The 13311-nt window shown below is 38.5% G+C and overlaps 1 protein-coding gene across 1 annotated transcript; it reads left to right on the top strand.

Moving 5' to 3' along the window:
• The first annotated feature begins 1012 nt into the window (after window positions 1-1012).
• Window positions 1013-9171, top strand: CASP3 (caspase 3, apoptosis-related cysteine peptidase). Its single transcript, XM_012644029.1, has 7 exons — window positions 1013-1035; window positions 1726-1793; window positions 3566-3690; window positions 6761-6889; window positions 7194-7369; window positions 7664-7784; window positions 8941-9171. Exons 2-7 carry the CDS (start codon window positions 1741-1743, stop codon window positions 9168-9170), a joined length of 834 nt encoding a protein of 277 aa, XP_012499483.1. The 5' UTR covers window positions 1013-1035; window positions 1726-1740; the 3' UTR covers window position 9171.
• The last annotated feature ends 4140 nt before the right edge of the window (window positions 9172-13311 follow it).

Here is a 13311-nt window from a genome sequence, read left to right as displayed (position 1 = left end):
TCTTGGTTATCAAATCAACTGTGGAAGCATCCCAATGCTTATGTTCAAGTAACCTTTATTGTTGTTAATGTCTTTGTGCCTAATTTGTAAATTAAACTTTTTCACAGTTATGTATGTATAAGGAGAAACATAGTATATACAGGGTTCGCATAGGGTTCAGTACTATCTGAGGTTTCAGGCATCCACTGGGGATCCTGGATTCTATACCTCCTGATAAGCGAGGACTACTGTGAAATTATTCTCCTCTCTAGAGTGAACACTTTCTTAAGGTAGGAACTTTGTCTTGTCTTCCACTCTGTCCTGGTGCCTAGAATGGTACCTGCACAAAGTGTGTAAATATTTGCTTACTAACTAAAAGATGATTCATCCCAACTGTGCTCACATCCTCCCTTGGTTTTCTGAAAGCCTACAGGAAGTAGGATGGTAGAAAAGCAGGGAGCTTTTTATAGAAATGCAAAACATGATGGGGTGTAGGAGAAAGTATAATACTCCCCTCTTTGATTAAATTGAAATGGTGACACTTAACTCTTCTCCGTTTTCTTTCCCTGTCATAGCTGCACTCAACACTGGGGGAGAAGGGAGGAAGGAACCTAGCTTTGAGAAAGGGAGAGATTATGTTTTCCAAGAGACTTTGAAAAGGGGGCCCTTGGAATCGAGTGTCAGTTTAGGAAGATAAAAAATTCCGGGGATGGATCACAACAGTGTGACCGTACTCAATGCCACTATACTGTACACTTTAAAAAATGGTTAAAATGGTAAATTTTATGTATGTTTTACCACAATTTTAAAAATTAAAATTAAGGCTGGGCGCAGTGGCTCACACCTGCCAGCATTCTGAGGCCAGGAGTTTGAGACCAGCCTGGGCAACATAGCGATACCCGGTTCCTACCCAAAAAAAAGATTTTTTTATTCTTGTTTTTTGTTTTGTGTTTGTTCTTGTTTTTCTATCTTCTTTATTTAGGCACGTGGATTACCATGGGAAATACCTTTGCTTCTGGAAAGCCAGAGAATACCTGGCAGAACTCCAGAAGCCAGGTAGAAGGAGCTGGCTTCTTTGGAGGCTGTATAGCAGAGTGGGGGGAGAAGGAGCTCATCGCTTAGCTTGTGACTGCTGACAAAGTCACTTAACCACTAGAATCTGGGTTTCCTGACTTTTAGAATTACTGGGAAGGTTACAGATGAGAGCCTAGCAAAGTACTTAGTATATATTAAGTGCCCAATGAGTGGTAGTTGCTTTGCTTATAAGGATTGGTGCACTGTGTAAGATATGATTGTTTGATAGAAGAATGAAAGCAGAAACTGTGGTTTTTACTTCTAGGTTTACTAGGTCATTCCACTACCCTAAATGACAGTTGGGATTCCAAAACCCAGTTTAAGAGTAAAGATTATATGGAAGTTTGGGATTTTTGGTACTGTATCTCTTGGGAATCTATCTTGATCCAGTGAGGGCATACAAATATAAAAATTCATGAAGCTACACATTTCCCATCTGTGTACTTTACGTAATTCAATATAGGTAATTTATAGCTCTATTAGAGATTCTAGCTACATTGTATGTGCTATTGCAAAGGATCCTTTTCCCCAGATCTGACTCAAAGAAATCTTTAATAGTAGAGGTGAAACTGGGTTATTAATTTGGAGATATAATCCGTGGGATAATTAATATAATGCAGTGGTTTTACGACTGATTTTTTTTTATTAACTTCCATTTTATTTATATTCTAGTTAATAAAAGTATCCATGGAGAATACTGAAAACTCAGTGGATTCAAAATCTATTAAAAATTCGGAAACGTGAGTATTTAAATAGAATCCTGTATAGTCAGAGAAAAGTGGGCGTGTGAAGTATAGCAAGCTTTGAGGAATGGGAAAGCAAAAAGGATACGGGCTCTCCAGCAAGGGAGACCAAGCGGACTTCCTGCCTCAGACAATTGCGTAGCTTTACTTAGATGAACTTATCCTCTCTCAACCTCATTTTTAAAATGGGGAGGATGAAGGGAAAGACCCACAGTTGGAAACCTCGTCCTGGAACCAGAGGAATGCCACAGAGGCGGAACTCACAAGTCTGGTGCTCTGTACCTTCCCACATCACTGTAGGTTTAGAGGTTTTTTGTTCGGGTTCAGTATTTTAGTTTTTTGACCTCCAGTTTATGGGTTTTTGTTTTGTTTTTTTTTTTAAATTATAAAGCCCATACTGCAGGATCCTGTTTATGAGGTTTTAAGACTAACGTGTAATGGCAATTTTCAGTCTAGAGAAGAATTGACTGGCTATGGGTTATCTTTTACCTGTTGTTTTTTTCTTATCTTCCTTTTTGGAATATTCTGCTTATTAATGCTTCTAATGACTAGCAGATGGGGAAAGGAAGAAGATAAAATTCAAACACTCTTCATTTAATTCCTGTCTGTTATTATTCATTTGGGATCTCTTGTGATACTTTTAATTCTAGAAGTCTGTTTCTAAGACCCAGTAACATTATTCTGGACTGCCCTGAGAATTACAAACTAATTTTATTACTAAGCAAGAGTATTACAGCAATATTATTAAAAAGTTACCAATAAAGATTTCATAATGTTTAGCAAAGCAGTTTTTCTAAACATTAAACTTTTGAAATGCAGTCCCATTTTAGAGAGTTTATCTGTATGACCAGAAGATCAAGTCACTCAACTTTCAAGGTTTTGGATTTCTCTGTAAAAGTTGGGATTCTTCACCTCTAACTAAATGTAATAGCTCTTTGCTGACCTTGACTCCTTTAGTATACTACTTTTAATCTTCTTCCAGCAATATTTTTGGAATTGTGTATAATGTGAAATATTCTAAAGTTAAGTGCATTAGTACATGAACTTTAAGTATCAGTGTTTGGCTGTTCCTAGACATATTTTTTCCTGATTCTTGGTCTAGATCAGAGGTCAGGCTTGTGGTTTGTTCTTGTCAAGTTTCGTTAGAATACGGCCACACCTGTTCGTTTACATATTGTCCTGGGCTAGTTTCAACAGCTGAATTGAGTAGCTGCAACAGAGACAGGGTGATGTGCAAGCCTAAAATATTTAATATTTGGGCCTTAAAGAAAAAGTTTACTGATCCCTGGTCTAGATAGTAGAGGTTTTAGGATAAGTGACTTTTTATATTTGCATTTTGTTGATTTCCTGTCATTTCAGGATAATTTTTTAGATTTTATTCTTACCTCAAAGAATAAAATATTTCACAAAGTTATAAGAAATTTTTAAATTGTAAAAGATACTTGATGAAATTTTACTAAAATTTAGAAGAAAACATAAAACGTAGACATTAAAAGGCTGAACTGTGAAATCCACCAGATGCTTGCCTTCCTCCTGGGCTCCAACACGATATCTGCATAACCTTCAGCATATTACTAGCCTCATGGCAGGCCACTTCCTCATCTGTAAAATGTGTTGCTGTGAAATTTAAATGAGGAAAGGCTTGTAGCACAAAGTACATAACACTTAACAAATGTCAACTGTTCTTGTGAGTTATAGACGTTGTATTAATGTAAACGGAAGGGTTGGTCATTTCTGCCTTTGTGCACTATTATTTGATTTCCAAACAGTAAGATCATCCATGGAAGCAAATCAATGGACTCCGGAATGTCCTTGGATAACAGCTACAAAATGGATTATCCTGAAATGGGTTTATGTATAATAATTAATAATAAGAACTTTCATAAAAGCACTGGTATGTATCTTACATAATTTTTGATCCTTTTCAAATATTTTTGCCATGTATTAATACATTTGATATAATATAAAAAGCAGTATTGATGTGTGATTAGACAGTAAGCCAGGACACAGAGCAGCCTGAGGCAGACATAGGGCAGGACTCCATGGGTCCTACAATACCACGCGAACTCTAAGCTCCTCTACCCAGTTCAGTCTCCTCCTCCCAGCAGCTGGCCTCCTGTCCCTGTGCTGGGCCTCCTCTGCCCTGCTTCTCTGTAACCCCTGCTGCTTTACCCTCCTGCCCCCTCTTTTATCCCAGTGGAAGGTTCTCACCAGATAGTAAGTGGTAGGACTGCGAGGCACATCACAATCACAGATACTGTCTCATTTCATTTTTACAACAGCCGGGAAAGTAACTCCTGTTAGACTCCGAGAGGCTAAAAACCTTGTGCAGGCAGTGTAGCTGCAGAGCTGGGATCGGAGCGTTGTTCTGCCTGACTTCAAAGCTTGGTCTCTTATTCCACCTTCTGCTCTGCTTTGCTTCCTTTATCTTCATGTCTCCGTCGCCTTTTTCCTCTTACCCTGCAAAGCTGACAGGGACTCCTCATCTCAAAGAGACCTGTCTCTTACCCTGCTTCTACCCAATTCCTCTGCTATTTCTCTCTTTCCTTCCTCAATTTTGAATACATGTAGTTTAAGCTGGCCGTTTTCCCTTTTCCCCATTCCCTCTTTTTTTTTTTTTTTTTTTTTTTTGAGACACAGCCTAGCTCACAGCAACCTCAAACTCCTGGGCTCAAGCAATCCTTCTGCCTCAGCCTCCCGAGTAGCTGGGACTACAGGCATGTGCCACCATGCCTGGCTAATTTTTTCTATATATTTTTAGTTGTCCAGCTGATTTCTTTCTATTTTTAGTAGAGACGGGGTCTCGCTCTTGCTCAGGCTGGTCTTGAACTCCTGAGCTCAAACAATCCGCCAGCCTCGGCCTCCCAGAGTGCTAGGATTACAGGCGTGAGCCACCATGCCCAGCCTCCCCGTTCTCTCTTGAATCTGTCCTTCTCTGTTTTCTGTCTCTACCACCAAAACTACTCCCCAAATTCACCGTGGCCTGACTGTCAGATCCCCTTTTCAGCCTCTGTACTGTGTACAGTGTGAATCTAATACTGTATTTTAGAGATTTTTTAGAAAATATAGAAGATAAAATCCTTCACAGTCCCCAGAAAGCTAATTAACATTTTGGTGTATTACTTGATACTTTTTCTTGACAGTTTTTTTTAAAGCTTGATTTTATTTGTAACATGGAAGCAATATTGTATCCTGTTCGTTCCACTTATGGCATTTTTTCATGTAGCTGTATAATTTTCATATCTGTTATTATAATGGTTATATAATACTGCAAGCCCTAAATATAAATACTATTCATTTAGTTTGCATAATTTACCATTTGAATGGACATTTTAACTGTTTCCCTGTTTTTCATTTTTAAGTTGATGCTGTGATAATTCTTTGAATTGGCATATTACTCATATCAGAATTAATTTTTAATTAGAGAAACTAGATGCAAGTAGATCTAATTTAGGGCACTCCCTGCCAGAATGGTGTGACGATGGAAGAAAGCCAGATTACACCGAGAAGACAAGCAGAATTTAGTGTTAGGTTAGTTACAAGGAGTGAGGAGAGAATCGTTGAAAATGGGTCTCTCAATGGCACCATTTTTATCTCTTTTGACTGTAAGTTGAGATACCACCTTCAAGCATTAAATTTAAAAAACCTTGTTTATTTTTGCTTTATGAATTTTCTAATTTTACTTATAGATATTCCGCCTCACATTGCCGGTTGTGATGCCCTCTTCCTATAGAATTTTGCACTGTCGAACCTATTTTTATTTTAAAAAGAAAAAGAAAAAGCATGTCATTCCATCAGCACCTGCCCCCCAAATATTTAGACTGGTAGTCTGGATGTTACCTGCAGTAGCTCCTTTCCTCGCTTGAAGCTTGAAGGCCAGGTTCCCGCAGCATCTCGGGCAGCCCAGTGTTTTCTGTTCTGTGCAGCCCACAAACCTCGTCACAGCCGCGTGGTGTCCTCAGCCTTTCCAATGACAAAACCTTGATGATCTCATTTTAATTTGATAAAAACAATGTATGCCCTTAATAGAAATTACAAATAGGCAAAAAGAGAAAAATGAAAATCTCTCATAATCACACCACCCAGAGATAAGTAATATTTTGGAGATATATTTAGACTTTTTGTACACAGCCTTCACACGTATCGAATTTACTCAATTCTGTGGTGTGTTTCGCACCAACATTTTGGCATTTTGAAATCTAGCACATCGTACAGTCACCCTGTACATTAATGTGAAAGGTGCTGTAGAGGATTGGTAGGAAGCCCAGGAGCCCTGGGTACAGCCCCAACACCGGCTTTGTTACTGTGGACTGGTTGTCATGTCTCACATCTGTACAAAAGAAGCCGGCGGTGATAACTGTCTCGTGGTGGTTGGAAGGATTTAAAGGAGATTACCCATAGCAGGATGCCTGATGAACAGTATTAACGTTTGGATTTTTTCCCTGGAAAGATAATATGAAAATAGTAATACTATCTTAAAATCGTTAGGAAGTTAGAATCAAAGAAATGCCTTTCCTCTGAGTGTGTGAGATGTGGGTATATATTGCATATATAATTTTTTCTTAACAACAGGATCATGTTGTTTTCTGTTTTTTGTAAAACGATGACCATTTGTTGGCAAAATTTTATCTACAAAAATGACAACATAGTATCCCATTATATAAATAAATCATAATTTATTCAGACCCCTGTTAGGCATATAAGTTTCTGTTTTTCACTGTCTAAGCAGCTGTGCAAGATCGCCTCGTGGCTGTGACACTGATACAGCTTATATTATGAAATGTCTCATAAGCTAAGAAACTAAAGAGATTTTGTGTTCTCATGATCAAAACAATTAGACTTTCCTGGGCATTTAAAGGAAAGAATTTGTTGTGGATTTTGTGAATTGCCTAATAGTTGATTTCGTTTCAAAGAAGTTTTTCTTCTGTTGAAGTGCAATTAAAAGTAATTCTTTCTGTTTCAAGGAATGTCATCTCGGTCAGGTACAGATGTAGATGCAGCAAACCTCAGGGAAACATTCATGAACTTGAAATACGAAGTCAGAAATAAGAACGATCTTACACGTGAAGAAATTGTGGAATTGATGCGCAATGGTAAGAAATAATTACCATCGACTTTCATTGTCTGATTTTATGTTATGATCTAGCTGTATTTGTACATATAATGAAGTGTGAGAATTATGGAATTATACTGTACACAATCCTAATCTTACATATTTTAGTAAGAAGTAAAAAAAAGTTGTTTATGCCAGCTCCTTAAAATGGTTTGAGGTGTGTGGCTTTGCCCCAGGTTGGGTCTAGATGATCTGTTCTCAGTTTCTTCATATTATTCCCATACAGTGTATCTGAACTCGTTAAATAAAGTTGGGTTTCTTCTTATTTGTAAATATCTTTCCAGTTTCTAAAGAAGATCATAGCAAAAGGAGCAGTTTTGTTTGTGTGCTTCTAAGCCATGGTGAAGAAGGAATAATTTTTGGGACAAATGGACCTGTTGATCTGAAAAAAATAACAAGTTTCTTCAGAGGGGATTATTGTAGAAGTCTAACTGGAAAACCCAAACTTTTCATTATTCAGGTAATGTGTAATTGAGCAATTTGGTTATTTGAGGATTAATCAGGGAGTAATATACTTTGTTGTAAATAACCCAAAGGATTTACTTTTCTTCCTGAGGCTAATGAACCGTTGTTACTTTTTTATTCATTTAAACCACCACTTAGATATGGAGTAAATTTTAATTTTAGACTTATATTGAAAAGACTCAGCATAATTAACATCCATTTTTACACAGCCCTCCCATGTCTTAGAAATAAATTATGTGTGTTGCATACACATATTTTTAAAAATAAATCTTTATTTTATAATGTCCAGGCCTGCCGAGGTACTGAACTGGACTGTGGCATTGAGACAGATAGCAGTATCGATGATGACATGGCGTGTCAGAAAATACCAGTTGAGGCTGACTTCTTGTATGCGTACTCCACAGCACCTGGTAAGATAGTTACACATACTGTTACCTGTAGATTTTAAATGAATTACAGTGTGACTAATTGTAGAATTAAATGATCATGAGTATGTTCCAGAGACTGTCAAGATTTTGATATCTGTAAAGAATAGCTAACTTGTCTGTATTTTAGAGTACCTTAATCACAGAGGAATCTCAAAAAGTTGTCATTAGCCATAAGTTTGGCTAAAAAATATGCATATATAAGAGTAGACTAACACAATGTCATCCATGGACTTAATACCAGATAGTATACTATATGGCCACAGAGTAGAAGAGAGGTGTGTTTTTCAGGAATTCTTTGGAAGATAGGAAATAAAAAGCATAAAGACGTGACTAATGTAAGAGAGAATAGAAGTTAAAAATGACATATGAATATGCCATTAACCTCTACTTTTTTGCAGTTGTGTTGCATACCATCTTAAAAATAAATATTTGTTGATCATACAGCTATTTACTTATACAGCTAACTCAGAATGTCGGAGAGTTTAGAAGCTTAAAGTTAAATGTATTTTTAAACAGTGTTAATATTTTTAAATATGCCCAATCTGGTTTAAATTATTCTCTAGTCATCTTCGTGGGCGAAGTACTACTAAGTTAAAAGCAATGAATCTAATAGTTAATCTGAAAAAAAGTACAATAAATATGCTATTTTCTCTTCGGGACTTTTTGAATACCCTGCAATGTGTTTGTTATACTTCATTCAGATGCCCTGTAGACAGGACACTCAAAGCAATTTATTTCTTGGCTAAATCAGTATTAAAATAAGATGGCATCTGATTGAAACACCATGCAACTCATAATGGTCCTTCCTATTTATGTTTGTTTTTGCATCTTCTTATCTTCTGCATGTTGACCATTCTTGCCATTGGAAGGGGAGCCCAGAGAGTAAGACTTTCAGTAGTTTAGTGGTGGTGTCCGTCCACGATTCTCTTTTTCTGCTGAAAGCAGAGGTGTATGCATACCACACATTTTCTTCCCTACAGCATCATCTCTCCAGAACCAAAGGTGTAATTTTCTGTTCTTTTGGCTAATAAAACCTATGGAAGTTTATGCTTATTTTTACCTTTCTGATTATATAATAATCTATAGAACCAACTAAAATGAGATATTCATGGTATCTTGGTTGTATTTGGCCTTCTAGGTTACTATTCCTGGCGAAATTCAAAGGATGGCTCCTGGTTCATCCAATCACTTTGTGCTATGCTGAAACTGTACGCTCACAAGCTTGAGTTCATGCACATTCTTACCCGGGTTAACCGAAAGGTGGCGACAGAATTCGAGTCCTTTTCCTTGGACTCTACTTTTCATGCAAAGAAACAGATTCCATGTATCGTGTCCATGCTCACAAAAGAATTGTATTTTTATCACTAAAGAAATGGTTGTTTGGGTTTTTGTGGTTTGTACTCCAAGTGAGAAGACAGTACAACTGATACTGTATTTCCTGCTCTCATTTAAATCTAATCGATTGCTCCAGATGGTACTTTGAAACATACCACTTCCATGGTAGTAGAACCAATACAAAGCTACCTCAGACTCAAAATCAGGTAGTTGAAGCTGAATTTAATAAGGAATAAGTAAAAATGGGTAATGGTGCAGTCCTTATGAAAGGAAATGATTATAAATTTACAACTTTCATAATTAGCAAAAAATGCTATGCTATGAATTTTTAAGTAATCATGAAATATCGCAGTGAGGAATTTTGACGACATCCTCCCACTTAGGAAGGTGCGTTTCGTCAAACTATAAAAATGATTATGTGGAAGAACTTAGGGACCCGTGGGCACGGTCAAAGGCTCGAACCTTTAGTTTAGAATTGATGTGCAAAGATGAATCAACTGTGGTTTTAGACCATTTATCTAAGGTTATGGTTTTGTGATGTTCGTCCTAAGCATGTCTTTGTTATAAAAAAAAGAAAGTAAATATTTTATTTGAGAGGAAGTACAAGCAAACTAAGTTGATGCTTTTAAGGGTAAAATGAAGCATTTATAAGAGCTACAACCATAAGGTGCTGAAATGCAGCTGATCTGCCAGCGTATAAGTATTTGTTCCTGTGCACATCAGTTGAGCTTCCCATACCAGCAAAATATCTGAAGAGCTACTATCTAAAAACCTCAAACTGTTGATTATTAACAGGATGACACGAAGAAATTCTGTAAGAATATACTAAAATACAACTTACATAATAAAAATGGAATGTGAGGAAAGAACAGTAAGTCGGTCAGCCAGGATCTCTGGAATTAGCAGGTGGTTGGAGCCTGAGCAGAGACATGCACAGCCTCCTCTGTGGGAGGCACCTTCGGGAAAGACCACCAGCTAGTTTCATCATACATACTGGTGTGCGTGGAGGATGCCCCAAGGCACAAACCGCCAAGTAAGAAAGTGAGCCAGATCAGAAACTTCTGGAATGGAAATTTTTTTCGAAGGTGGTATGTCACAATAAAAATTATAATACTCTTCATAGTAAAATCTTTAAGCACGTTAAATTATTTTTCTATCAAAATTTATAATCAAAGGAAAATAGTAATAATGTTTTATGTTGTTCACTGGCATAAGAGGACCATGGCACTCAGGCCTCTAGAAGTCATCCAGTCGGAGCCCTCCTCTGGCCCGTGGGGAGGTGCAGGCCCCCACTGCCTCGCTCCTGGAGGCCCAGTCTGGCATTTCACCTGAGCTTTCTTTGTGCTTAAAGAAAGGAATTCATGCTTATAAATGACAGCTATTTGTTTTGAGTAGACCTGTAACTTTTTCTAAGGAAGTGCAGCATGGAATGTATCTTGAGGTGTCTTCCTGTGTGGTTCCTGTGTGACCATTTTATAAAAATTTATTTTGCATTTTCATTTCAAAATACACTTTCAAACTTAAAATTACCAATGTGTTCAAGTTTTTTTGTTGTTGTTCTTTTTGGAAGTTAAGATATTTTTAACCAAGAGCTTAATTCGGAAGAGCGGAAGAGGAAGCACCAGAACCAAATGACATTTTGAGGTGGTGGCAGTCACTAAAGAGGGCGAGCGGAGCTCCTGGGCATCTCAGGTCCTCTCAGAAGGTCCTGTTCCTAAAACCACCGCAGTGCCACGAAGGATACTAGCTTTGCCTACATCTCAGTCCCTACATATGACCATATTTTTGAATTTGAAACACAGTCCACGATAATACATTTTAAATAGGGATAATGGGGGAGGGGGAGGAAAACAGCCTAAGAGGGACACAACAAAGCACTGCTGGGTGCCCTGGGGAAGGGCGTGGGATGATGCTCCCTGTCACCTTATGTGCTTAGAAGAGGAACATAGGAAAGTGGTGCTGTGGGTGGTTTTAAATTTCTTCCAATATTTCTGTAATGAACATGTATTACTTTAAATGAGAAACAAAATATTAATAAAGTTGTCCTAATTAGGAAGAAGGGGCTCCTGTTTCTGAGGACTAGAGCGTGTCATGAATGAGTTCGTTAAGCCCCTGTTAACGCTGTGGTTCTGTATTGGGGAAAATCTGGCCCATTCTAATCTCCCTGCTATATAAAGAGGTCTCAGATTCTAAAAAGAAAAAGAACCATCAGCCTAATAGAAAAATGGGCCATGGGCATGAACAGACAGTTCACAGAAAAACAAAGCCCAAATGTCCCTTAAACCTGGGTAAAGATCTTAATCTCCATCATAATAAGAGAAATGCAGATTAAGGTATCATCTGTCATCTATCAGATTGGCAAAAATCCCAAAGTTTAATATACTCTGTTGGCAAGGCCGTGGGGAAATTGTACACTCTCATGTTAGTGGGAGTGAGAAATGGTGAAGTTCCCTACGGAGGAAAGCTGTCACATTACTTGCTCTTTGCAATAGTTACTGGCTCTTTGCAGTGGCAGTCTTATTGTCGTCACAACCACATGGAGTTTTCGGCCTAGGTCCAATTGCTCATCACACAAAAATCCAATTATTGAGACAACGAGAAATGCCAAGGAAGAAAGGAATTTTTAATAAGACGTCAAGTCTTGCGGGGAGAAGGGAAGATGCTGCCTCAATCCATCTTTCAGAAAAAGGAAGATCATGGACTTTTAAAGGAGAGGCCACATGGGTTGAGACAGGTCATCTTGTAACTAACAAGAGGCTATTTGCCACGTGTTGGGGGCACATTATGGGGACTGGTGAATCTTGCTGTTAGGATGTCTGCCAAGGAGCCTTCAGAATCTCAGCTCCTTTGTCTTGCAGAAGATCCACCATTTCTGGGAAACAGCTCAAAAGGCCAAGTAGTTAAGGGAGACGATTATTAAAAAACACAGGGGTCATTGAGATTTGTTCATAGAGCCAGTTACATTATTTCTTGAAATCCAGCCTACCCATACACACATATGCATACAAAATTATAGACAAGCTTTTCATCGCAACATTGCTTTAATGGTAAAAAACGGCAACAACCCAGCTGTAAAAAAGACGGGTTAAATACACTGGTTCATCCGTACAGGAGAAAGAGGGAAGGAGCTAGAGGGGAAGGTGAGCTGAAAAGGTTTTGGGTTTTCTTAAGTGGGAGAGATTTGTGCACCTTTAAATGCTGGTGGCAGAAATCCAGCCAAGAAAAAGACTGGAACTACTGGAGGGAGAGTCACTGACAGAATAGCGTTCCTAGGAACCCCAGGAAGGGTAAATCTGAGCATATGCTTTACAAGTTGTCTCTTTAAACCCCTCACACTTTTCAAGAAATTAAAACCTGCTTTCCTGCCCGAGGTCAGTGATCATAGAGGCAGAGGAGTGTTCTGTTTTCTAGTATCTTAAGGCACAGGAGATGGCTCAATGAAACTATCCAGACGGAGGTCAGGAGATGTTTGAGATGCTACAGTTAAACAGCCATAGCCCTGTTGGATTCGTCTGTGTGGGTGTTCCCTGGTCCCCAGGTTCCCAGTGTCAAGAACGAGTACTGATACCAAGTCCAGCCAATGACAGAGTGATCACAAACACAGCAACTTGATACAAACAGCTTATCACATAAAAGAGAGAAGGAAAGTAGAGGAAGCAACACAAAGGGAAAATACGTTCCAGAGAGAGTGGAACGGGGTCAGTCTCCATGAGTGAAGAAAGATCCGGAAGGCTGAGCACGTGCTGTCCTTTATAAGCCCACTAGTTTGTCCCACCTTTCCCCTGGCAGGATTGGTTGCTGTTTCCTACCTTTGCGGGTGATTGACAGGTTGGTGTTGTATAACAGATCACATGACAGGTTACACAACAGGGTAGGTTATATAGCAGTTTCCCTTTCTGTGCATAGGAAATTTTTACTATGTATGTTCTCATCAGGGAACAGTTTCTAGCTGCAGTTTGGTTTCTGGCTACAATTTAATGCCTGCTGTCCACCCTTAGCCACCTCCTTGCCACCTGTTTACCCTCCACCAGACCTAATAGCCCGAAGCTGAAAAACCCCTTTAAAAACCCTGTATTTCTGCTTTAAGGGGGAACATGGTTCTTTAAGATGAGAGTCTGACATCGTTTGCCAGCAAATTAATAAACTTCTCTTTCCTTTTCTTCAAACCACTTGT

This window comes from Propithecus coquereli, unplaced genomic scaffold (assembly GCF_000956105.1).
Source record: "Propithecus coquereli isolate 6110/MARCELLA unplaced genomic scaffold, Pcoq_1.0 Scaffold203, whole genome shotgun sequence".
NCBI lineage: Eukaryota > Metazoa > Chordata > Mammalia > Primates > Indriidae > Propithecus > Propithecus coquereli.
This window is presented reverse-complemented; position numbering and strand designations above follow the sequence as displayed.

Coding starts and splice junctions, on each gene's coding strand:
- CASP3 (XM_012644029.1), top strand. CDS start 1,741: ATGGAGAATACTGAAAACTCAGTGGATTCAAAATCTATTAAAAATTCG. Junction 6,890..7,193: donor TGTGGAATTGATGCGCAATG/GTAAGAAATAAT, acceptor ATATCTTTCCAG/TTTCTAAAGAAGATCATAGC. Junction 7,785..8,940: donor TGCGTACTCCACAGCACCTG/GTAAGATAGTTA, acceptor TTGGCCTTCTAG/GTTACTATTCCTGGCGAAAT.